The sequence below is a fragment of the Pseudophryne corroboree genome, chromosome 2 (assembly GCF_028390025.1).
Source record: "Pseudophryne corroboree isolate aPseCor3 chromosome 2, aPseCor3.hap2, whole genome shotgun sequence".
In the NCBI taxonomy this organism is placed as follows: Eukaryota; Metazoa; Chordata; class Amphibia; order Anura; family Myobatrachidae; genus Pseudophryne; species Pseudophryne corroboree.
Window position 1 is genome coordinate 903,306,170 of NC_086445.1, and position 27,656 is coordinate 903,333,825.

General features: G+C 45.7%; 1 protein-coding gene across 1 annotated transcript in view; it reads right to left on the bottom strand.

Moving 5' to 3' along the window:
• The window catches only part of MYL10 (myosin light chain 10), a 99,761-nt gene that overhangs the window by 21,655 nt on the left and 50,450 nt on the right, over positions 1-27,656 (bottom strand). Inside the window, exon 4 of the mRNA XM_063956055.1 lies at positions 25,105-25,209. Coding sequence (XP_063812125.1) covers positions 25,105-25,209 — 105 coding nt within the window. The remainder of the gene's footprint in view (positions 1-25,104; positions 25,210-27,656) is intronic.

Sequence of the window (27,656 nt, forward strand, 5' to 3'; positions counted from 1 at the left end):
ACTGGATCCTGATAGGCACCCTAGCAGTTGACATTATTATTGTGAGAGTGCAAGACCTTCCCATATATATATATATATATATAAAGATTCACCATACCATCTATATCTTAATTCTAGAAGGTTTCTTACTGTAAGACCTGTATCAAAATAAAGGTAAAATTATAAAGGCAAATGTAAAGTGTGTGGGAGAAGCGTGAGCGAGCAATGTAAACATCTGCTCTAACGTTAGATCCAAAATATCCACTTCACATCGTTGCACACCTTGCTACGCTTCCACTGACTCCAAGCAACAGCACTTTCCCTTTTACAATCAAATGGATTCAATGTCCGATCATATTGGGGGTAATTCAGACCTGATCGTACAGTAGATGTGCATACAGTAGATGTGCATAAAAACGCATATCTACTATCAAATTCTTTGACATGCTGAGGGCGCCCAGCACAGGGCAAGTCCATCCTGCATGCTGGGTCCTGCCCCCCCCACCGCAGACATGCGAAAGCATTGCACGGGGTCTGAATTAGGCCCATTGTCCTTTGCAATGACAATGACTAAGACTCAAGGCCAAACACTTGCCAAAGTTGGACTATACCTGCCAGAGCTGTCTTCTCACATGGTATGCTCTACGTTGACCTGTCTTGAGAAAAATCAAAGGATTCTGTTGTCACTTATGAAGATGCACCTGGATTACCTGCCGCAAATGGATGGACTCAAAATACTGTCTTTACTGAAGTCTGTGAATGAATTTGTAACATTTATTTGTCAATCAAATAAAGTTTCATTTGTTGCTAACCGTCATTTTTGACAGGTTTCCACTAGTTCAGATTATTTCCCTAGCGCTCCTATTTATGTGTATACTTGTTTCCCTCCTATATAACTTTATTCTTGTTCCAACTGCCCTATCTCCTTATGCCTCCATGAGCAACATTGGGAGAGGCATTTAGATGAGTCTCTAAATGCTGAGGATTGGTCTGACAAACTGTATGGTCTGGTGCTGCTAAATCCTCGATCTGATCGAACACTTTATTGTTACTCAATTGCGTAACATTTTTCCCTCTACTTCTCCCCATTGTTGGAGGGGGTGCTCGGACACGGGGTCCTTCTTCCACATGTGGTCAACTTTTCCTGTCCTGCAGGGATTTTGGGCAGAGGTTTACTCTCACCTAACTTCAAACATGTTCTGCTCCCACTACCTTTAGCTGATTTGTCCTAACACCACCTACCTGATAGCATCTCTTTGGAAGTCTAAACACTTGCTCACTATGTCTGCGCTCTTCCAAAGATATGGCTTGATTATGAAATGTAACAAATGACCCTTGGTCCTCACATACTGGTGACCCAGCTCCCTCTCTCTAATGTACATCATCCTCCTCATGTCCTCATTAATCAATTGGGTCCCATTTCTTAAATCTACACGATTGTTCCTCCCAAGTTACACTTACTTGTCCTTTCCTCTTCCCTTTTTCCCCCATCTTTTCTCTTACCACTTTCTCTTTTCTATACACCACACTGAAAAATTGCTCACGGATCTTGTTATGCTTCAATGCATTGCATATTTTTGTTGTTTCTATATAATTCCACTGTTCCCTACGTGGAAGGCTCTGATTGTTTTTTTTTTGTTTGTTTGTTTTTTAATGCTCTGCCTGCCTTGTTCATGCTAAGTATTCTAAGTATTCTAATGTCAATTAAAAAAATGTAATCAAGCTGATTGACAGAAGTACTTTATAATGTTACACAGGGGTTGTGCATTTCACTCTGCCAAACAGAACATAGGTGAGATATAATTTTGGGCAGTGTGTGATCCTGTGACACAATCCACCTACTGCAACTCAATTACATTATGGGGTCTATTCATGAAGCAGTGAAAAGTGTGGAGAAGTGAGCCAGTGGAGAAGTTCTCCACACTTTTCACTGCTTCATGAATAGACCCCTATCTCTGTTGCATGCCTCCCAACATTACTGAACATTACTGAACTGGTGGCTGAGAAAACTACGCGGTGAAGCCGCACCTGGAAAAGGGGCATGGCCTATGTGAAGGGGGCATGGCTTCATGGGAGTATGGCGATCATGAGCCATGCCCCCATTTTTGTCACTGAGGGGGCATGCCCAGCGGTCTGTGAGCTGCTGTCATGCCCTCTCTCCCTCTCTCACCTGTGAATAGATGCTACCGCTGCTCTGCTAAGCAGAGCAGCAGTGACAGGAGACTCCCAACTGCGGCCACACAGCGGCTGCGTGGCCATACACATTGTGGTCGCATCCCCGATGGATGTGATTGCAAATGTGATTGACAGGCGACGGCATTGCAGCAGTGGAAATACTGGGGCGGGGTCGATTTTGAGGCGGATGCGTGACATCACATGCAACTGCTATGGAAAAAATGGCTGCTGACCATCTGACAGCACAGCCAGGCTCAGAGGTCAATCCAATGCATCCACAGTTAAATTGTGGACACAGCGGGAGGCAGCCTCACACATGCTAAGTGGCCTTGCCCTGTGCTGGGCAGCCTTCAGCATGTGCAGAGATGAACACAGATCTGGCAGCGATCTGAGTTCATCTCTGAATAACCCCCTAAATCTGTTATCATTGGCCCTCATTCCGAGTTGATCGCTCGCTAGCTGCTTTTAGCAGCAGTGCCAATGCTAAGCCGCCGCCCTCTGCGAGTGTATCTTAGCTTAGCAGAAGTGCGATCGAAAGGTTAGCAGTTCTGCTACTTAAAAATTTCATGCCGTTTCAGAGTGGCTCGATATTTACTCCTAGCTTGCGATGACTGCAGTCTGTTTAGTTCCTGGTTTGATGTCACAAACACGCCCTGCGTTCGGCCAGCCACTCCCCCTTTTCTCCAGCCACGCCTGCGTTTTTAGCTGGCACGCCTGCCGTTTTTTAGCACACTCCCTGAAAACGCTGAGTTACCACCCAGAAACACCTACTTCCTGTCAATCAAACAACGAACACTCGAGCGACTGAAAAGCGTCGCTCGAGCTTGTGTAAAACTACAAAGTCTTGTGTGAAAGTACTTAGCGCATGCACGCTGCGTACCATGCGCATGCGCATAAATGCCGTTTTTTCACCTGGACGCTATGCTGCGAAAAACGGCAACGAGTGATCAGCTCGGAATGAGGGCCATTGTACGTTCTTATCAATGTTTATATAACACGTGCTTATATAAATGTAAATGTTTAGCGATAAAATTGGTATAGCTACGTAGCCATGGCTGGCAAGATATTATTCTGTTTTATGGCACAATTACACATGCTATTATTACTACTGCTGTTGTTATTATTATTATTTCTATAGTGTTTGCTTGGAATGTTTTTATTAGCACGAAGACGTCAAATAGCATTAAGCAATATGCATATTATAATTAGATGTATTAGCCTCTCTGAATTACATCTCTTCCTTCTGCTGTAAAGCAATGTCTGCCAACTCAGTGCTAGCTAATGATCTGTGTTAAATCATGTAAGAAGATTATATAACAAGCTTCTTACAATTAATGTAGCTATGACCAAACAAAGCTGGATTAAAGAAAAACACCTGTCTGTCCTTTACTGCCCCTCGAGCAACTAAGTATATATATATATATATATAGTCCAGATTAAGAATCCACACTCAATGCTGACGAAATAATTAATGGGAGGGTGCCCTCAGCAAATAAATAATGCAGTAGAAAACAAGAAGACTGCGGCACTCCAAATGCAAAAAGATGTATTAATTTAAAATATCATGACAGCACTGCATCAGGCAACGTTTCGGTACTCGCAGGTACCGTTTTCAAGCCACATGATGTCTAACTGAAACACAACAAACAAAAACTGTTTTGTTTGTTGTGTTTCAGTTAGACAGCATGTGGCTTGAAAATGGTACCTGGAGTGCGGCAGTCTTCTTGTTTTCTACTATATATATATATATCTATATCTATATATATATTTATTTATTTATTTATTTATTTATTTATACAGAGTAGTTTGTTTTCTATATTTATATAGAAAGTGTGGTCTACCAGTTCACAAGGAACTAATTACATATGCTTATGTCTAAGGGGGTGATTCAGATCTGATCACACAGTGGGCGATCAGGTACTAACTGCGAATGTGTCAGCACCGTATGCGTATGCACTCCCCCTGGAGGCGGCGACTATCTGAATGCAGGACAGCGAAATTAGTAGCCCAGCGATCAGATCCAAATGACCCTCCAAGGCAACAAAAATGCACAAAACGTAACACCTCAGGACTTGGACTGATTCAGGTTATTGTGACACTGGGTTATGTGAGCTTCACTAGGGTCTACAGTGTAGATTAAGTAGAGATGTGCGCTGACCCCCGTGTTTTGGTTTTGGATCTGTATTAATTTTGTGTTTTGGTTCTAATTTTGCAAAACCACTCTCACGTGTTTTGGTTTTGTATCTGTATTTTATTTTTCTTTTAAAAAATGCTATAAACAGCTAAAATCACATAATCTTACCTGTTTTTGTTCCTACAGTATTACTAACCTCACTAACATTCATTGACAGTCATTTCCACTAAAATGTTGACCACCTCACAGCTCACAATATTGTTCACCAGTATTGGGCAAAGGCTGGTTGGCTAAACTAAGCAACAGAGCAGCGGCACAAACACAGGGCAGTTTAAAAATTAGAGATGTGCGGCTAGCACTTTTTGTGTTTTGGTTTTGGATCCTCGATTCTTTTCTTGATGATTTTTGAAAAAAAAACACAAAAACAGCTAAAATCACAGAATTTGGGGGTAATTTTGATCCTACGGTATTATTAACCTCAATAACATTACTTTCTACTCATTTCCAGTCTATTCTGAACACCTCACATTGGGGGTCATTCTGAGCTGCCATTGTTCGTAGCGCAGCGATCAGGCTAAAAATCTGCATTTCTGTGCATATGTATGGTGCGCAATGCGCACGCGCGTCGTACTTTCACAAAATGCGACGTAGTTTCACACAAGGTCTAGCGACGCTTTTCAGTCGCACTGCTGCTCGTTGAGTGATTGACAGGAAGTGGGTGTTTCTGGGTGGTAACTGACCGTTTTCGGGGAGTGTGTGTAAAAACGCAGGCGTGCCAGATAAAAACGCAGGAGTGGCTGGAGAAACGGGGGGAGTGGCTGGCCGAACGCAGGGCGTGTTTGCGACGTCAAACCAGGAACTAAATAGACTGAAGTGATCGCTAGCAAGGAGTAGGTCTCGAGCTCAGTGCCGTAACTAGGTGTGTGACGATGGTGCCTTGCCCACAGCGCACATGCACTGAAGGCGCACCAACGGCAGCCCCCCCCCCCCCCCGCCCGCCGCCGTCACACTGGCAGCATTCGCTATATCCAGCGTCGCCTCTCTGTAGGGGTCCCTGTGCGCCACATCTCCTCCTCCTCCCGCATGACGCGCTGTCAGTTCTCCGCCGGCGCCTGTCTCCCGCCTGTGCCGCCGCCTCTGCAGGGGACTCGGGAGGGCTGCCGTCAGGCGGGTACTGTCGGTACTGCTGTCCCAGACAGGGGGCCTGGGTGGTAGCGAGTGGACTAGTGCTCAGCTGTCCGCTGCTTGCTTGCAGCTGGCACACCGGCGGGCAGTGAGAGTCAGCACTGGTGGCATTTCAATGGTGCCGGCCGCGAGGCAATAGGATTTTACGGACCAACAGCCAATAAGGAGTGAATGCAGCAGTGCCCATCAGTCTGCTGGGGAGATGAGACGGAGTGGCAAATTAAGTATATGCACGGGACTGGGGAGTCTGCTTTTGCGTTAATCATACTGGAGCTGCAAGGACAAAGTGGGCAAGAGGCAATATTGCTAAGGTACCTTGAACATGAACTGTACCTTGGGTAGTCAGCTTAATTTATATGTTCTGCTCTCCAGAATCCATATAAGGAGCTGTGCTGTTTTTTAAGGAGCTGTTTGAATGGTGCTAGCTTGTAAGGTCACCATCACATTCATTTATTTCTTAAGGAAAGGGGTTCAGCCTACAGAAGCGATCCATCCAGACTGTAACCACACCTACACTTTATGGAAAAGGAGAATCAAATGTGTAATAACTAGAGATGAGCGGGTTCGGTTCCTCGGAATCCGAACCCGCCCGAACTTCAGCTTTTTTCTCACGGGTCCGAGCGACTCGGATCCTCCCGCCTTGCTCGGTTAACCCGAGCGCGCCCGAACGTCATCATCCCGCTGTCGGATTCTCGCGAGACTCGGATTCTTTATAAGGAGCCGCGCGTCGCTGCCATTTTAACACGTGCATTGAGATTGATAGGGAGAGGACGTGGCTGGCGTCCTCTCCGTTTATAGAGAAGAGACTAGAGTAGAGAGAGACACAGTATTTAGTAATTTTGGGGAGCATTTTTAGGAGTACTACTACTTGCTGAAGTGTAGTGTGACTGTATATGTATATCTGAATTGTGGGGGAGACAGTGGGGAGCAGTTAGAGTCTGAGAGCAGGAGTACATATTTTTACGTACAGTGCACACTTTTGATGCCAGAGTGCCAGCAACACTGCCATTGTGACCACACTGACCACCAGTATATTGTGATTGTCTGTTTAGGAGTACTACTTGCAAGTTGCTGATAGTGTGACCAGTGACCTGACCACCAGTTTAATTAATCACCACCAGTTTAATATATATATATAATTGTATATATATATAATTGTATACCACCTACCCGTGTTTTTTTTTTTTTCTTTCTTCTTGATACATACTATAGTAGCTTACTGTAGCAGTCTGCGGTGCTGAGCTGACAGTGTCCATCAGGTCCGTCATCAGTCATTACATAATAAATATATATACCTGTCCGGCTGCAGTACTAGTGATATTATATATATATATATATTAATTTCATCTCATTATCATCCAGTCTATAATAGCAGCAGACACAGTACGGTAGTCCACGGCTGTAGCTACCTCTGTGTCGGCAGTCGCTCGTCCATCCATAATTGTATACCACCTACCCGTGGTTTTTTTTTTTTCTTTCTTCTTGATACATACTACTATAGTAGCTTACTGTAGCAGTCTGCGGTGCTGAGCTGACAGTGTCCAGCAGGTCCGTCATCAGTCATTACATAATAAATATATATACCTGTCCGGCAGCAGTACTAGTGATATTATATATATATATATATATTAATTTCATCTCATTATCATCCAGTCTATAAATATTAGCAGCAGACACAGTACGGTAGTCCACGGCTGTAGCTACCTCTGTGTCGGCAGTCGCTCGTCCATCCATAATTGTATACCACCTACCCGTGGTTTTTTTTTTTCTTTCTTCTTGATACATACTACTATAGTAGCTTACTGTAGCAGTCTGCGGTGCTGAGCTGACAGTGTCCAGCAGGTCCGTCATCAGTCATTACATAATAAATATATATACCTGTCCGGCTGCAGTACTAGTGATATTATATATATATATATTAATTTCATCTCATTATCATCCAGTCTATATTAGCAGCAGACACAGTACGGTAGTCCACGGCTGTAGCTACCTCTGTGTCGGCAGTCGCTCGTCCATCCATAATTGTATACCACCTACCCGTGGTTTTTTTTTTCTTTCTTCTTGATACATACTACTATAGTAGCTTACTGTAGCAGTCTGCGGTGCTGAGCTGACAGTGTCCAGCAGGTCCGTCATCAGTCATTACATAATAAATATATATACCTGTCCGGCTGCAGTACTAGTGATATTATATATATATATATATATATATATATATTAATTTCATCTCATTATCATCCAGTCTATAAATATTAGCAGCAGACACAGTACGGTAGTCCACGGCTGTAGCTACCTCTGTGTCGGCAGTCGCTCGTCCATCCATAATTGTATACCACCTACCCGTGGTTTTTTTCTTTTCTTTCTTCTTGATACATACTACTATAGTAGCTTACTGTAGCAGTCTGCTGTGCTGAGCTGACAGTGTCCAGCAGGTCTGTCATCAGTCATTACATAATAAATATATATACCTGTCCGGCTGCAGTACTAGTGATATTATATATATATATATATTAATTTCATCTCATTATCATCCAGTCTATATTAGCAGCAGACACAGTACGGTAGTCCACGGCTGTAGCTACCTCTGTGTCGGCAGTCGCTCGTCCATCCATAATTGTATACCACCTACCCGTGGTTTTTTTTTTCTTTCTTCTTGATACATACTACTATAGTAGCTTACTGTAGCAGTCTGCGGTGCTGAGCTGACAGTGTCCAGCAGGTCCGTCATCAGTCATTACATAATAAATATATATACCTGTCCGGCTGCAGTACTAGTGATATTATATATATATATATATATTAATTTAATCTCATTATCATCCAGTCTATATTAGCAGCAGACACAGTACGGTAGTCCACGGCTGTAGCTACCTCTGTGTCGGCAGTCGCTCGTCCATCCATAATTGTATACTAGTATCCATCCATCTCCATTGTTTACCTGAGGTGCCTTTTAGTTGTGCCTATTAAAATATGGAGAACAAAAATGTTGAGGTTCCAAAAATAGGGAAAGATCAAGATCCACTTCCACCTCGTGCTGAAGCTGCTGCCACTAGTCATGGCCGAGACGATGAAATGCCATCAACGTCGTCTGCCAAGGCCGATGCCCAATGTCTTAGTACAGAGCATGTAAAATCCAAAACACCAAATATCAGTAAAAAAAGGACTCCGAAATCTAAAATAAAATTGTCGGAGGAGAAGCGTAAACTTGCCAATATGCCATTTACCACACGGAGTGGCAAGGAACGGCTGAGGCCCTGGCCTATGTTCATGGCTAGTGGTTCAGCTTCACATGAGGATGGAAGCACTCAGCCTCTCGCTAGAAAAATGAAAAGACTCAAGCTGGCAAAAGCACCGCAAAGAACTGTGCGTTCTTCGAAATCCCAAATCCACAAGGAGAGTCCAATTGTGTCGGTTGCGATGCCTGACCTTCCCAACACTGGACGTGAAGAGCATGCGCCTTCCACCATTTGCACGCCCCCTGCAAGTGCTGGAAGGAGCACCCGCAGTCCAGTTCCTGATAGTCAGATTGAAGATGTCAGTGTTGAAGTACACCAGGATGAGGAGGATATGGGTGTTGCTGGCGCTGGGGAGGAAATTGACAAGGAGGATTCTGATGGTGAGGTGGTTTGTTTAAGTCAGGCACCCGGGGAGACACCTGTTGTCCGTGGGAGGAATATGGCCGTTGACATGCCTGGTGAAAATACCAAAAAAATCAGCTCTTCGGTGTGGAAGTATTTCAACAGAAATGCGGACAACATTTGTCAAGCCGTGTGTTGCCTTTGTCAAGCTGTAATAAGTAGGGGTAAGGACGTTAACCACCTCGGAACATCCTCCCTTATACGTCACCTGCAGCGCATTCATAATAAGTCAGTGACAAGTTCAAAAACTTTGGGCGACAGCGGAAGCAGTCCACTGACCAGTAAATCCCTTCCTCTTGTAACCAAGCTCACGCAAACCACCCCACCAACTCCCTCAGTGTCAATTTCCTCCTTCCCCAGGAATGCCAATAGTCCTGCAGGCCATGTCACTGGCAATTCTGACGAGTCCTCTCCTGCCTGGGATTCCTCCGATGCATCCTTGCGTGTAACGCCTACTGCTGCTGGCGCTGCTGTTGTTGCTGCTGGGAGTCGATGGTCATCCCAGAGGGGAAGTCGTAAGCCCACTTTTACTACTTCCACCAAGCAATTGACTGTTCAACAGTCCTTTGCGAGGAAGATGAAATATCACAGCAGTCATCCTGTTGCAAAGCGGATAACTGAGGCCTTGACAACTATGTTGGTGTTAGACGTGCGTCCGGTATCCGCCGTTAGTTCACAGGGAACTAGACAATTTCTTCAGGTAGTGTGCCCCCGTTACCAAATACCATCTAGGTTCCACTTCTCTAGGCAGGCGATACCGAGAATGTACACGGACGTCAGAAAAAGACTCACCAGTGTCCTAAAAAATGCAGTTGTACCCAATGTCCACTTAACCACGGACATGTGGACAAGTGGAGCAGGGCAGGCTCGGGACTATATGACTGTGACAGCCCACTGGGTAGATGTATGGACTCCCGCCGCAAGAACAGCAGCAGCGGCACCAGTAGCAGCATCTCGCAAACGCCAACTCTTTCCTAGGCAGGCTACGCTTTGTATCACCGGTTTCCAGAATACGCACACAGCTGAAAACCTCTTACGGCAACTGAGGAAGATCATCGCGGAATGGCTTACCCCAATTGGACTCTCCTGTGGATTTGTGGCATCGGACAACGCCAGCAATATTGTGTGTGCATTAAATATGGGCAAATTCCAGCACGTCCCATGTTTTGCACATACCTTGAATTTGGTGGTGCAGAATTTTTTAAAAAACGACAGGGGCGTGCAAGAGATGCTGTCGGTGGCCAGAAGAATTGCGGGACACTTTCGGCGTACAGGCACCACGTACAGAAGACTGGAGCACCACCAAAAACGCCTGAACCTGCCCTGCCATCATCTGAAGCAAGAAGTGGTAACGAGGTGGAATTCAACCCTATATATGCTTCAGAGGTTGGAGGAGCAGCAAAAGGCCATTCAAGCCTATACAATTGAGCACGATATAGGAGGTGGAATGTACCTGTCTCAAGCGCAGTGGAGAATGATTTCAACGTTGTGCAAGGTTCTGCAACCTTTTGAACTTGCCACACGTGAAGTCAGTTCAGACACTGCCAGCCTGAGTCAGGTCATTCCCCTCATCAGGCTTTTGCAGAAGAAGCTGGAGGCATTGAAGGAGGAGCTAAAAGGGAGCGATTCCGCTAGGCATGTGGGACTTGTGGATGCAGCCCTTAATTCGCTTAACAAGGATTCATGGGTGGTCAATCTGTTGAAATCAGAGCACTACATTTTGGCCACCGTGCTCGATCCTAGATTTAAAACCTACCTTGGATCTCTCTTTCCGGCAGACACAAGTCTGCTGGGGTTCAAAGACCTGCTGGTGAGAAAATTGTCAAGTCAAGCGGAACGCGACCTGTCAACATCTCCTCCTTCACATTCTCCCGCAACTGGGGGTGCGAGGAAAAGGCTCAGAATTCCGAGCCCACCCGCTGGCGGTGATGCAGGGCAGTCTGGAGCGACTGCTGATGCTGACATCTGGTCCGGACTGAAGGACCTGACAACGATTACGGACATGTCGTCTACTGTCACTGCATATGATTCTCTCCCCATTGAAAGAATGGTGGAGGATTATATGAGTGACCGCATCCAAGTAGGCACGTCAGACAGTCCGTACTTATACTGGCAGGAAAAAGAGGCAATTTGGAGGCCCTTGCACAAACTGGCTTTATTCTACCTAAGTTGCCCTCCCACAAGTGTGTACTCCGAAAGAGTGTTTAGTGCCGCCGCTCACCTTGTCAGCAATCGGCGTACGAGGTTACTTCCAGAAAATGTGGAGAAGATGATGTTCATTAAAATGAATTATAATCAATTCCTCCGTGGAGACATTGACCAGCAGCAATTGCCTCCACAAAGTACACAGGGAGCTGAGATGGTGGATTCCAGTGGGGACGAATTGATAATCTGTGAGGAGCGGGATGTACACGGTGATATATCGGAGGATGATGATGAGGTGGACATCTTGCCTCTGTAGAGCCAGTTTGTGCAAGGAGAGATTAATTGCTTCTTTTTCGGTGGGGGTCCAAACCAACCCGTCATTTCAGTCACAGTCGTGTGGCAGACCCTGTCACTGAAATGATGGGTTGGTTAAAGTGTGCATGTCCTGTTTATACAACATAAGGGTGGGTGGGAGGGCCCAAGGACATTTCCATCTTGCACCTCTTTTTTCTTTCATTTTTATTTGCGTCATTTGCTGTTTGGGGAGTGTTTTTTGGAAGGGCCATCCTGCGTGACACTGCAGTGCCACTCCTAGATGGGCCAGGTGTTTGTGTCGGCCACTAGGGTCGCTTAGCTTACTCACACAGCTACCTCATTGCGCCTCTTTTTTTCTTCTTTGCGTCATGTGCTGTTTGGGGAGTGTTTTTTGGAAGGGCCATCCTGCGTGACACTGCAGTGCCACTCCTAGATGGGCCAGGTGTTTGTGTCGGCCACTAGGGTCGCTTAGCTTACTCACACAGCTACCTCATTGCGCCTCTTTTTTTCTTTGCGTCATGTGCTGTTTGGGGAGTGTTTTTTGGAAGGGCCATCCTGCGTGACACTGCAGTGCCACTCCAAGATGGGCCAGGTGTTTGTGTCGGCCACTAGGGTCGCTTAGCTTAGTCATCCAGCGACCTCGGTGCAAATTTTAGGACTAAAAATAATATTGTGAGGTGTGAGGTATTCAGAATAGACTGAAAATGAGTGGAAATTATGGTTTTTGAGGTTAATAATACTTTGGGATCAAAATGACCCCCAAATTCTATGATTTAAGCTGTTTTTTAGTGTTTTTTGAAAAAAAAAACCGAATCCAAAACACACCCGAATCCGACAAAAAAAAATTCGGTGAGGTTTTGCCAAAACGCGGTCGAACCCAAAACACGGCCGCGGAACCGAACCCAAAACCAAAACACAAAACCCGAAAAATTTCAAGTGCACATCTCTAGTAATAACTCCCTTATTACACATTTGATTCTCCTTTTCCATAAAGTGTAGGTGTGGTTACAGTCTGGATGGATCGCTTCTGTAGGCTGAACCCCTTTCCTTAAGAAATAAATGAATGTGATGGTGACCTTACAAGCTAGCACCATTCAAACAGCTCCTTAAAAAACAGCACAGCTCCTTATATGGATTCTGGAGAGCAGAACATATAAATTAAGCTGACTACCCAAGGTACAGTTCATGTTCAAGGTACCTTAGCAATATTGCCTTTTTTTACGCTGTCTGCCGTAATGTGTAAAAAGGGGGACGCTGTCTGCCATAATGTGTAAAAAGGAGATGCTGTCTGCCGTAATGTTTTCTAAGGGGGGCGCTGTCTGCTGTAATGTGTAATAAGGGGGGCGCTGTCTGCCGTAATGTTTAATAAGGGGGATGCTGTCTGCTGTAATGTGTAATAAGGGGGGCGCTGTCTGCCGTAATGTGTAAAAAGGGGACGCTGTCTGCTGTAATGTTTAATAAGGGGGATGCTGTCTGCCGTAATGTTTAATAAGGGGGATGCTGTCTGCTGTAATGTGTAATAAGGTGGACGCTGTCTGCCGTAATGTGTAAAAAGGGGACGCTGTCTGCCGTAATGTTTAATAAGGGGGATGCTGTCTGCCGTAATGTGTAAAAAGGGGGATGCTGTCTGCCGTAATGTGTGAAAAGGGGATGCTGTCTGCCATAATGTTTAAAAAGGGGGACTGTATGCTGTAATGTGTAAAAGGGGCTCTACCTGGTGTAGTGGCGCTACTGTGCGGCGTAATTTGAATAATGGAGACTACTGTGCACCGTAGTATGAATTGGTATTATTTTGTGGCCACACCCTTTCCCCATGAAGCCACACCCCTAATTTTTTGCGAGCGCGCCTACGGTGCGCACTACCCATATTTTACATAAGGTGGGGGGGCGCCAATGCCATTTCTTGCACACAGCGCTAAAATGCCTAGTTATGGCACTGCTCGAGCTACTAAGAAACTGCACAATCTTTTTTTGTAGCAGTGCTGTGATCCTTTCCTTCGCACTTCTGCTAAGCTAAGATACACTCCCAGAGGGCGGCGGCCTAGCGTTTGCAGCTAGCGAGCGATCAACTCGCAGTGAGGGCCAGTGGATTTTGTGAAAGTACAACGCGCGTACGCATTGCGCACCATACGCATGCACAGAAATGCAGATTTTTAGACTGATCGCTGCGCTGCGAACAATGGCAGCTAGCAATCAACTCGGAATGACCCCCATTGTTTTTAGACCAAAAGGTTGCACGGAGGTAGCTGGATGACTTTGCTTACTGACACAAGTGTGCAGCACAAACACCTGGCCCATCTAGGAGTGGCACTGCAGTGTCAGACAGGATGGCACTTTTTAAAAAAAAAGCCCCAAACAGAACATCATGCAAAGAAGAAAAAGAGGTGCAATGAGGTAGCTGTATGGCTAAGCTAAGCGAGATGCGGTCAAGATCCCGCCGGACGGAATCCCGGCGGTCGAATTACCGACACCGGAATCCCGATTGGCACAATCCCGACATATTCTCCCTCCGTGGCTGTCCATGACACCCTTAGAGGGAAAATAAATTAGTGTGCCGAGCGTAGCGAGGCACCGTGCCTGCAGCTTGGCGAGCGCAGCGAGCTCGCAAGGGGCTGCGTTCCACTCGCCACCCATGTCGGGATTGTGCTGGTCGGGATTCCGGTGTCAGCATTCCGACCGCCGGGATCCCGTCCAGCGGGATTTCGTACTGATCCTAGCTAAGCGACACAAGTGTGCGGCACAAACACCTGGCCCATCTAGGGGTGGCACTGCAGTGTCAGACAGGATGGCAGATTTAAAAACTATGCCCCAAACAGCACATCATGCAAAGAAGAAAAAGAGGTGCAATGCGGTAGCTGGATGGCTAAGCTAAGCGACCCAAGTGTGCGGCACATACACCTGGCCCATCTAGGAGTGGCACTGCAGTGGCAGCCAGGAAGGCACTTTTAAAAACTAGGCCCCAAACAGCACATCATGCAAAGAAGAAAAAGAGGTGCAATGAGGTAGCTGGATGACTAAGGTAAGCGACACAAGTGTGCGGCACAAACACCTGGCCCATCTAGGAGTGGCACGCAGTGGCTGAATATCGAGAGTGACCTGCAATTTTTCGGGCCACCGACAGCATCTCCTGAATGCTCCTGTCATTTAAAAAAAAATTCTGTACCACCTAATTAATTGTATGTGCAAAACATGGGATGAGCTGGAATTTGCCCAGAAGTAATGCACGCACAATATTGGTGTCATTGTCCAATATCACAAATTCCCAGGAGAGTCTAAGTGTGGTAAGCCATTGTGCGATGATATCCCACAGTTTCAGTAAGAGGTTGTCAGCGGTGTGCCACTTACGGAAACCCGTGATTCACAGCGTAGCCTGCCTAGGAACGAGCTGGCGTTTGTGAGATGCTGCTACTGGTGCCGCTGCTGTTGTTGCTACGGGGCAATACATCTACCCAGTGGGCTGTCACAGTCATGTAGTCCTTAGTTTTCCCTGCTCCACTTGTCCACATGTCCGTGGTTAAGTGGACAGTGGGTACAACCGCATTTTTCAGGACACTGAGGACACTTGTCTTAATTTTCCTGTACAGTTCCGGATTCGCTTTCCTAGTGAAGTGGAATCTAGATGGGATTTGGTACTGGGGACACACTACCTTCATCTAAATCCCACTGCACTAATGGTGGATACCGGACGCACGTCTAACACCAACATAGCTGTCAAGGCCTCAGTTATCCGCTTTGCAACAGGATGACTGCTGTCATATTTCATCTTCCTCGCAAAGGACTGTTGGACAGTCACTTGCTTAGCTGAAGTAGTACAAGTGGACTTCCCCTCTGGGATGACGATCGACTCCCAGCAGCAACAACAGCAGCAGCGGCAGCAGCAGTAGGAGGAAGTGGTTCTTGATCTTTCCCTATTTTATTCCCAAAATTTGTGTTCTCCATTATTTTTCTGGAGTTATATAACAATATGCAACATAGGAGAGCATACCTCTACACCACACAGGGCAAACCCTGTAAAAATTATTTGGATGAAATAATATACAGCACAGAACAGCACCACTGGACTTATAAGGCAGCACCACTGGACTGGACTTATACGGCAGTACCACTGGACTTATACGGCAGTACTACTGGGCTTATACGGCAGTATCACTGGGCTTATACGGCAGTACCACTGGACTTATACGGCAGTACCACTGGACTTATACGGCAGTACCACTGGACTTATACGGCAGTACCACTGGACTTATACGGCAGTATCACTGGACATATACGGCAGTACCACTGGACTTATACGGCAGTACCACTGGACTTGACGTAAAAGGCACTGCCACTGGACTTATACGGCAGTACCACTGGACTTATACTGCAGCACAGGGACACCACCACTGGACTGATGCAGGACAACACAGCACCACTGCAATGGACTGGACTTATACAGCAGCACTGGACATATGGCAGCAGAGAACACCACCACTGTGACTGGACTAATGCAGCACAAAACAGCACTGGAATGACACACAAGACAGCAGGTCGCCACACCACTTTCCCGCACAGACAGACACTGAGGAGAGAGACACGTCCTCTCGCTACACTCTCCAGGACTGGAGTGAAAATGGTGGTGACACGCGGCTCATTATATGGAATCCAAAACCTGTGAGAATCCGACAGCGGGATAATGACGTTTTAACTCGTTCTGGTTTCCGAGTCTGGTGGAGTTCGGGGGGGGGTTCGGTTTTCAGAGAACCGAACCTGTTCATCTCTATTAAAAATGTGTTGCAAATTAGTACTATATTAGCAATAACCAATCGGAACCAACTCGCACGTACTTTCAATAGAAAGCAATACAACACAGGAATTTACTAAGCATCATGTGTGGAACACCAATGCTCAGAAGTAGTAGTAGTTAACAAACAGCAAAGAAAAAAACTAAATAATGTGTAAAATAGCATTAGCAGAAGTGGATGCCCCTTCATTAGTCCAAATGCCCCCAAAACATGCCTATTCTTAGTGCCTAATCTGTACCTTCCTCCTGGGAGCCTCAGGTCACAGGTGACTGGCACACATGGTGCCCATGTAAAGTCCCGATCAGTCTTTTTGTTGAGGCAGCCCATTCCTCACTAGGGGGGACAGAGACCAATGCATGGCAGCCAGCAGCGCTCCAGGCATCAGCAGACAGTAAGCCTAGTGTGCCCTGGGCATTGTGCCCCCCACAGCTTGGTGATCAGTGCCAGCTTCTTATCCCAGCTGGGGAACCAGTGTCTCCTTCATCAAGTTCCCCCAAATTTCTCCAACCATAAAAACAGCGTTCTATAAATGCAGATACTACGGGCCTGATTCAGGTTTGTTAGCAAACCAGAAAAGCACGCTAATGGGCAAAAACCATGTTGCACTGCAAATGTAACAGATGTAACATATGCAGAGAGATTTAGATTTGAGTGGTATTGTGTTCAAACTAAAATCTAAATTTCAGTGTAAAAATAAAGCAGACAGTATTACCCATGCAGAGGAACAATATAACCCACCCAAATCTAACTCTCTCTGTACTGGTTTTTTGGTTTGCCAACAAACCTGAATAACCCCTTATGAGGGATAGTATGAGGGGTACAATGCAGAATACTTTGGGAACACAGATATTGAGCAGGTTATAGTGCGGGTCGAATACAGTGCAGGTTGGATACAGTACGGGTTGGATACAGTGCAGGTTGGATACAGTACGGGTTGGATACAGTGTGGGTTGGATACAGTACGGGTTGGATACAGTGCAGGTTGGATACAGTACGGGTTGGATACAGTACGGGTTGGATACAGTACGGGTTGGATACAGTGCAGGTTGGATACAGTACGGGTTGGATACAGTGCAGGTTGGATACAGTACGGGTTGGATACAGTGCAGGTTGGATACAGTACGGGCTGGATACAGTGCAGGTTGGATACAGTACGGGTTGGATACAGTGTGGGTTGGATACAGTACGGGTTGGATACAGTGCAGGTTGGATACAGTACGGGTTGGATACAGTGCAGGTTGGATACAGTACGGGTTGGATACAGTACGGGTTGGATACAGTACGGGTTGGATACAGTGCAGATTGGATACAGTACGGGTTGGATACAGTGTGGGTTGGATACAATACGGGTTGGATACAGTGCAGGTTGGATACAGTACGGGTTGGATACAGTGCAGGTTGGATACAGTACGGGTTGGATACAGTGCAGGTTGGATACAGTACGGGTTGGATACAGTGCAGGTTGGATACAGTGTGGGTTGGATACAGTACGGGTTGGATTCAGTACGGGTTGGATACAGTGCAGGTTGGATACAGTACGGGTTGGATACAGTGCAGGTTGGATACAGTGTGGGTTGGATACAGTACGGGTTGGATACTGGGCCTGATTCAGAGAAGTATGCTAATGTAGCTACAAGTGAAGTTTTGTATACAACGCAACTGCAGATATCAGTAAGTGACGTTGCTGCCCAGAAATGAAAAGAGACGCCCACCAGAGTGACTGCAACTCATTTGCACTTGCCTACACATACGCAGCCTATACACAAGAACGGGAAACATTGACTGCTTGAGAAGGTCTGTGGCTACGCAGACTGGCCGCAGCAGTAATCACGCAGGCACCATGTTTTTGTATGCTAGAGTCCGCAGCTGACGTCAGATACATGCCGTGAAAATGGCCATGGCACGCCTGCGTTTTTGCAACCACTCCCCACTGACACTATGTTAACAACCCCAAATGGTTACTTCCTGTCAACCACTTGATGCTTGTACAATGCAAATGCAGCATATGCGCAGTCTGACGATAATCGTTTAGTTCTGTGGAACGTTGTCTTTGCGTGCTTCTCTGAATCAGGCCCACAATGTGGGTCAGATACAGAGCGGGTTTGAAACAGTGCTGGTCGTATACAGTGTGGGTTGGATACACTGCAGGTCGGATATAGTCAGGTTAGATACAGTGCAAGTTGGATACAGTGTGGGTTGGATACAGTGCAGGTTGGATACAGTGCAGGTTCGAGACAGTGCAAGTTGGATACAGTGCTGGTCAGATATAGTGTGGATTACAGGTCAGGTTGGATACAGTGCTGGTTGGGTATACTGCGGGTAACAGTGAGATGGATACAGGCCAGACTACCCATCTGGCACGTCTGGCAAACGCCAAAAGGGCCGATGGGCAGGTGGGCCGGACCTGTCCCACAGTCTCCATGGAAATAAGGGTGTGCCACGAGTTCATGCCCCCCGGACTCACGGCATGCCCTCGCCCCCAGCAAGCGTCGCCATGGAAATGGGGGCGTGCCACGAGCCAACGCCCCCGTGACTCGCAGCATGCCCCTCTATATCGTGACGGCATGTCCCCTGTGACGTGTGCGCACCCCCTGTGACATGCGCGCACGTTCATAAAATGCCCGGTCCAAAACGAAGGCCCAGGCAGGTCTGATACAGTGCGGTTTGGATACAGTGCGAGTCAGATACATTGTGGGTATACATGCCAGCTGTAGCCTAGAAGTAATATTGCACTTACTGTGAAGGTGGGAAGAAAGGTAAATGCCTCTGGTGGTGGTGTCTGTGAGGATGTGATGTTCTGGGCGCTGCAGTGTACACACCGCTCTCTCAGCATGAGCAGTGCCTGGCTTGTTTGTGGCTGCAGCAGCCTCTGGGCTGGATGAGTATTGCAGGTAGCTATTGGCAGAGAGCTGTGAGAATGGATCTTTCAGCCAATCAGCAGTCAGCCCATAGACTTCAATGGGAATTTGAAATGGTGCCTGAATGCAAAATCTGCAAGATCTGATGCTGGAAAGATGACATTTTGCATCATTTATGGGTCAGAACATTGCGGGAAGACCCGAGCTGGGACCTGGATCCACTCAGAATCAGTAAGTTTGGGTAGGTCCAGTTTCTGGGAAACTGAAGCAGCTCATCTCTAACAATTAAGAGGAATCTTTATTAATGTTTGGGTTTTAGAACTGATAATTATAATTTCTTAAAGCTGCTTAACACAGAAAAAAAAAAAAAAAAAAAGAGGAGGTAAAAACCGAATGTATTAAAAACCACATGCAGGGACAGTATCCCCTGCAATCTATAAAACTAAAGTAATCACTAATGCACTGTAAGCATCGGAATGTGCACATGCAAGCCTCGGAATGTGCACTGGCTAGCATAGGAGTGTGCACTGGCTAGCATCGTAATGTGTACTGGCTAGCACTGGAATATGCACTAGCTAGCATTGGAATATGCAGTGACTAGCACTGGAATGTGTACTGGCTAGCATTGGAATATGCACTAGCTAGCATTGGAATATGCAGGGACTAGCACTGGAATGTGTACTGGCTAGCATTGGAATATGCACTAGCTAGCATTGGAATATGCAGTGACTAGCACTGGAATGTGTACTGGCTAGCATCAAAATGTGTAGTGGCTAGCATCAGATTTTGCACTGGCTAGCATCAGAATGTGCACTGGCTAGCATCTGATGGTACACTGGTTAGCATTGGATGGTACACTGGTTAGCATCAGTTGGTACACTGGTTAGCATCGGAATGTGCGCTGACTAGCATCAGAATGTGCACTGGCTAGCATAGGATTGTGCACTGGCTAGCATTGAAATGTGCATGAGCTAGCATCAGAATGTGTACTGGCTAGCATCGGAATGTGCACTGACTAGCATCAGAATATGCGCTGGTGAGCATCGGAATGTGCACTGGTTAGCATCAGAATGTGCACTGGTTAGCATCGGGATGTATACTGGCTAGCATCGGAATGTGCACTGGCTAGCACTGAAACGAGCAGTGATTAGCACAGGAATGTGTGCTGGCTAGCATATGATTGTGCACTAACTAGCATCAGATTTTGCACTGGCTAGCATCAAAATGTGTAGTGGCTAGCATCAGAATGTGCACTGACTAGCATCGGAATGTGCACTAGCTAGCATCGGATGTGCACTGGTTAGCATCGGAATGTGCACTGGCTAGCATCAAATATGCAAGTCCTGCTCTTTCATGAGAGACTACAGCCCCAGGTCTCCAAAGGCCTATCATCATGACAACATCTAATACGTCATCCAGTTATGGTTTTGCAAAAATGCTGTGACTGGTTTCAGTTTTGTATTTTTTGGTTCCTACAGTATTAACCACTTAACTGACGATTGTCTTCCCAAAAAGATGCTCAGAAATTGTCAGGAGAAGGGGGGGGGGGGGAGTATGGGGTTATGAGTGAATTAGGTGAAGAACATGAATTTAACCCTATCCAAAATTATTTTTTTAAATACATATTCACACATCAAAACATCGATAGGGAACATGGCGACCATCGGAACATTGGTAACATTGCGACCATCGTGACTTTAAATTTTAGAGCCCAGACAGCTGCCAGGTACACAGGGGGAAGGGGGTGGTGTCTGGGGGGGTGATGATTTACACTTACCAGCGGCTGCTATTGCCCGCAGCAGCTGGGGGGTGGGGGGATCCTGCCATGCTGACCGATCAGCAATGATCAGCAGTATGGCAATACTGGGGGGGAGGGTTCAGGGAGGCAGAGGGACATTCCGATCCCTCTGACAGCAGCAACGGAGGGAAGTTTTCCTTCCCTGCCGCTGCTAACACAGTTTATCTGACTGGTCGCATCCTGTGCAACCAGGTCAGATAAAGCAGTTGCAGGCATGGTCGCATCTGATGCGACCATGCGAGGCAAGTGGTTAATAACCTCAATAACTATTATTTTCAAGTCAATTTTGACCACCTCACTGCTCACAATATTGTTTTCATTTGGGCCAAAGGCTGCAGCAAGCTGGCTGGTTACTAAGTGACAGAGCTATAGCAAAAACACATGCTAATTTATAGCACATCTATGAAACATTGCCACATAGCAGTGAAGAAATGAAAAGTGGTGCAAGATAGAATTGTCCTTGGGCCTCCCCCCACTCACCCTTATGTTGGACTAGCTGATCTACCCATTCTTCACACGGGAGTTTCTGATTTTCACGGTTGTAAATATAAAGGAGCTATAAATTTGAGACGTCTTAATGTAAGCAAATATTAATCCATGGTTCTTGGCGTTACCCGAGGAGCATCCATACCTGATATGGTAAAAAGTGACAGGACCATTTTTGTCGTTTATTTAATTTTACCCACTGGAGGTGCATTTCATCTTCCTAACATATCGGGAAGTAAGAGAATTAGTGATGAGTCAGTGAGTGAGCTTTCACATTTATATTTATAGCTATTAAAAATGACAGGCACATATTAACAAACCAAGCACTTCAGGAACAGGGACTGCTATTTTTGTGGCTGAAATGCTTGGTTTGTTTGTGCTCCCACAAAACAAGCTACCAATCGGCTTAAGGAGGCTAAGCTAACAGCTCTGCAGTGGCAAGATGTCATTGTCACTACCATCTTCATCCTCAACCTCATTAGTGTGTACATCATCCTCACACAATATCAATTCATCCCTGCTGGAATCCACCATTACAGAAGTCTCTGTACTTTGATGTAATTGCCAGTGAAGGTCTTCCTCATGGAATTTGTAGTTCATTTTGATTAACATCATCTTTTCCACATTTCGAGAAAGTAGCCTCCTACACCATCACTGACAAGGTTCCCAGCTGTGCTGAAAACTTTCTGAGTACACACTGGGGAGTGGGCAGCTTAAGTAATGCAAAGTCAGTTTGCCTACAGATTGCCTTTTTCTCCTTCCAGTAGTTACAGGGACTCTCAAAAATCTTAACTGCATTTTGATGATGTTTGGGACTGCACACGCACAGAAAGGGTGCAGAATGGTTCATGCAATCTCTTCTCTAAAATGCAAACACCTCTGTCTGATTGACAGTCAGAGGCATTCGTGGCTAGGGGCGGGGTCGGCTGGCATTCTGGAAAATTAGGTGTTTCGAATGATAAGGCCAAGGACTGTGTCACAAGAGGAAGTTACCTTGGCCCCAGAAGCCGCACTGCGACGGCAAGGCTGAAGCTTACTCAGCCTACCATCACAGATGAACATCACGACCGATGGTCGTGATGTTCATCTTAGATGCGATCACATCGCAAATGTAGGGAGGAGGTGTTACACATCACCTCCTCCATTTGCATTGCTAAGGACTGCAATTACAAAAGCTGCTGCAAGCAGATTTGCATTTCTAGTCCTTCATTAAACAGGCCCTCCTGACATGCCTGTTTGTATGCTGTCATTAAAATAACCCTCCACCATTCTTTGGTTGGTGACGGTATTAGATTGAGGTACGGTAGAGGTGTCACGAATTTTGGGCAATTATCTTAGACCTAACCAGATGTCAAAATGTTGTGGTGACTCCTCTGCATCACTACTGGGTCTATTGGGAAAGTTGAGTTTTTTTTCCTGGCAGAAGCAGTTGCTGGAGAAACTGATGGAGGAGACGTTGTAGTGCCATGTGTTACTTCAGAACTGCTTCCACTTGTGCCTGACTTACACAAACAACATCCTTAACATTCTCCTTAGCGCTGGCGTCAACTGCACAAATATCCCCCTCATCCTCTTGCACTTCCGCAGTGGCATACTCAATTTCTATGTCATCAGCTATACTTCTGCTGCTCATCACCACATTTGCAGAGGGAGCAGAAATGGTGGAAGTCAGTTCCTCTGCGAGTACAGTATCAGAAAGGTCAGGCTCACACATAGCACTCGTGGATACACTTAGACTCTCCTCAGGGATTTGTGATATTTCTGTTTCTGAATGCACAGTTTGTTCTACTGACTTAGTGGTTTTCATTTTTTTTACACCTCTTCGAGATTCTTAGTGCAAAGGCATCATTCGTGAGAGGCAGAAGAAGATGCCTCACTGACAGTTGCAGAACCACCACTCTTAAATAAAGACCAAGGCCTGAGTCTTTCCATGCCACTGCATGTGGTGAATGGCATGTTGGCAATTTCATGTTTTTCTGCACCAAACTTCCCTTTTATAAGAGGTGTTTTTTTCTTTATCACTGTAGATTTTTTTTATTTTTTTTATTGTAGATTTAAACCCTCTATGCCCTTGAGTATCGGCTTTAATAGATGACGTTGAAGGACTAGTTGAAGGACTAGTATCATCATCATGACTGGTGGCGGGGGTGTAGTATGGTATGCCGGCGGGCGGGCTCCCGACGGCCAGCATACCGGTGCCGGAATCCCGACCGCCGGCATACCAACAGCTGGGTGAGCGCAAATAGGCCCCTTGCAGGAGCGCCACGCTATCTATTCTCCCTCCAGGTGGGTCATGGACCACCAAGAGGGAGAAAAGGTGTGCCGGGTGTTGGGATTCCAGTGCCGGTATACTTTGCGGTGGGATGCCGACAGCCGGCAAACTGAAGACTACCCATGGTGGCAGCAGCAATAGTATTTGGCTGCTCTTCACAAAAGTGATCGCTATGCATTTTTCAATTCGCAGATCACTGCAGTGATTCGGAGGGCTTTACCTTTTATATGGGGATGCGGTCAATTTACCTACAGTCAAAATCCTGACAGCATTGAAAGATGGTCAAAATCCTAACAAGGTCAAAATTCCGACATGGTCAAAATCCCCACATTTAAAATACCGACAAGGTCAAAATAGCGACATTTAAAATGCCGACGGGTCAAAAAGTCGAATTAGTTTTTCATGATTTTTTATTGAAACAGACTAGTTCATACTCTACCATCCCAGTGGACCTAGAGGAGGAATATAATAGTGTGCCGAACACAGCGAGGTACCGTGCCCACGCGAGCCATGCGATGGGATTCGGTACACTTATACGCTGTCCTTGTCAACCTATATCGACATACACACCAAAAAACAATGAAAAATTAGGGTTGACTTTTTGACCTGTCGACATTTTTTGAATGTCGATATTTTGACCTTGTCGGTATTTTAAATGTCGGTATTTTGACCTTGTTAGTATTTTGACATTGTCGGGATTTTGACCGCCGGACAATTGTTGTCGGGATTTTGACCATCGGGATTTTGATTGTAGGTATTTCATACTGATCCCTTTATATGTACGTGAGTAATAAATGCACAGGGGTACAGTTTAAAGCAATTGTTAGAGATGTGGACTATGAGCCTGGTTCAGGAATGGATGCAATGCCAATCCCAGGCGGAGTAGAGCGATATTTTGCCACTGTGAATGTGCCACGAGGGTCTTGCAATGGCAATTATAGTGAGGATTTATTTGTTCCCTGGCTGTGATTGATGGCCAGGAATCATCTGCGGGATGTAACAGGGGAGTCAAATGCAGATGTGACGTGACCATTTCAGGGATGTGTCATAACTTGTGACTAATTCTGTTAGCAGTAAAAATAGCTCCAGTGTCCAACTTCCGACAGGCATGCTGTGCAATCACAGGGTTTCACAGGAGGTTGATGATCGACTGATGTGCGTACGATAGTTGCGTCTCATACAAAAACACCAGTGCTAGTGGGTGTCTTAGTACAAATTCCAGTGGCTGTGACATTTGCATATTTAGCACAAATGCTGTGCAGCAGCTACGATGGCATTTGCGTCCAACTCTGAATAGGTCCTATGTGTTTATACAGCTACAGTACATGATCATACCTTTTAGTTTTTCCCCGAACATTGTAAGGAAGATTGTGAAATTAATGGGTCCTGGTGCCTCCTTCACCATGTCGTCAAGTTCTTCACTCTTCACATTTATCCGACCTGAGAAACAAAGAAAAAAACATTAACAACATTACCAAGCAATAATACAATGCAGCTAAATAATGACAAGTGATGGACTATAAATGGATTTCCCCTTCCAATAAGTTTCATTTAAGTCTATTACAGGTAGCGGGTGGGTTGAACCTGCAACACTCATTGCCCATCCTTTAGTACTCTTGTTCCTTCCAAAACAAAGCTGCCTATATCCAGAGTCTTCTAAACTTTGGGGAGCTCCCCTGGATACCAGAAGAGTAGACCATTCTCCTAGATAATGCCCACTAACGCAGAAAAATAGGTGGGATACATACAATTCGTCAACAGTCAAAATGTCAACAGAGTTATATCGATGGGAGAATGCAGGTGTAATTGTAATGATATTTACCATGTCAGCCTTATAGCTTTAAACATACCGATAGTAAAGCATCGTGTTTACAATTATAATGCCGACACGGTTAAAATGCTTTAAATAACATTTAATATTTCAACCACATCGACATTGACATTACAGTGTTGATGTATGATTGCCATCACCTGTGGTGAAACACCTTTCTTATCAATTAACTAGCTCACCACAGGTGATGGCAATCATACATTACCAGGAAAGTCCAGGAACAGAGCATTTTCTCCCTCATGGAGAGGGTCAGGTAGGCAAGTATGCTGTAGTGTCACATAGTTAAGTACTGTACTAAAGAAAACACACTATAGTAAAACTAAATGAAAGATTCCCCCAATTGCTTTTCTATGGGGTAGTCATAAATCCTTTTAGATGTGCTTCTGTCTCTGTTTCTTCCGCACCGCATCAGCATACCTCCCAACATGACCCTCTCCAGGAGGGACAGAATGCTCTGTTCCTGGACTTCACTCTTAATTTATGATTGTCGGCACCTGTTTTGAACAGGTTAATGGATTAAAAAATGTGTTTCAGCACAGGTGATGGCAATCATAAATTAAGAGGGAAGTCCAGGAGTAGAGCATTCTGTCTCTCCTGGAGAGGGTCCTGTTGGGAGGTATGCATCTGGAACCTGTTATTTAGGAAGAGGGTAATGTAACAATCCACGGCAGTGCCACTGTTGTTGCTCTCCTGTGGTGGCACTCCCCACTTTTCCAGTCAGTCTGGTCCCATACGTTGTCATACCTCCCAACATGACCCTTTCCAGGAGGGACACAATGCTCTGCTTCTGGACTTCTCTCTTAATTTGTGATTGCCAGCACCTGTGTTGAACAGGTTACTGGATAAGAAAGGTGTATCAGCACAGGTGATGGCAATCATAAATTAACAGGGAAGTCCAGGAGCAGAGCATTGTGTCCCTCCTGGAGAGGGTCATGTTGGGAGTTATGTGTTGTTTTGTGATCCTGCATTCTGTGTTAATTACCTGATCCAGCTGCTGTGGGCTGCACCTGTTACTGTCTGATTTAAACCTGCTCCATGGTGCTTTCTGGGCTAGATCATTGTTTCAGAATCACATGCCTTCCAACATGACCCATTCCAGCAGGGAAAAAATTCTCTGCTTCTGGACTTCCCTCTTCTTAAGTTATGATTGCCATCACCTGTGCTGAAACACCTTTCTTATCCATTAACCTGTTCAAAATAGGTGCCAGCAATCATAAATTAAGAGAAAAGTCTAGGGGTAGCAGAGCATTTTGTACCTCCTGGAGAGGGTCATGTAGGGAGGTATGAAATCACAGTGTCAGCTTCCTGTACCTCTGGCTACCTTCTCATCCTGCTGGATCTGTTGCTTGGACTCCTGGTCTCTCCATGTCACTGGTATGCGGCTCTTCCAGTGATTTCCAAAATACCTGCTCAGCTTTGTTCTACAGCATTCATCTTCTAGTGCACAGGTTCTCAAACTCGGTCCTCAGGACCCCACACGGTGCAAGTTTTGCAGGTCTCCTCACAAAATCACAAGTGAAATAATTAGCTCCACCTGTGGACCTTTTAAAATGTGTCAGTGAGTAATTAATACACCTGCGCACTTGCTGGGTTACCTGCAAAACATGCACTGTGTGGGGTCCTAAGGACCGAGTTTGAGAACCACTGTTCTAGTGCTACCCAGAATATCTGCTCAGCATTGTTCTACAACACTCAGCTACCAGTGCTATCTAGAATAACTGCTCAGCATTGCTCTACAGCATTCAGCTTCTAGTGCTATCCAGAATACCTGCATTTACCAAGTGCACCGTATTTACTAAGTGCATTTTGCTGTTCCAGTTTCCTGGTTACCTGTATTTGTCAAGTACTATCTGAAAAACCTGCATCATCACCTGTATATAGCAGCAGTGAGTTATCCATTCCTGAACTATTCTACACTGTATCTGTGTATAATAAACCTCATTGGTTCGCCTGTACCTTCGTAATGCTATATTATTCATACCAAGCGTACACAGGTGAATTTTCTAGTAACCCTGACACCTGGCAAAGTATAAAAAAATTAAAAATACATAAAAAT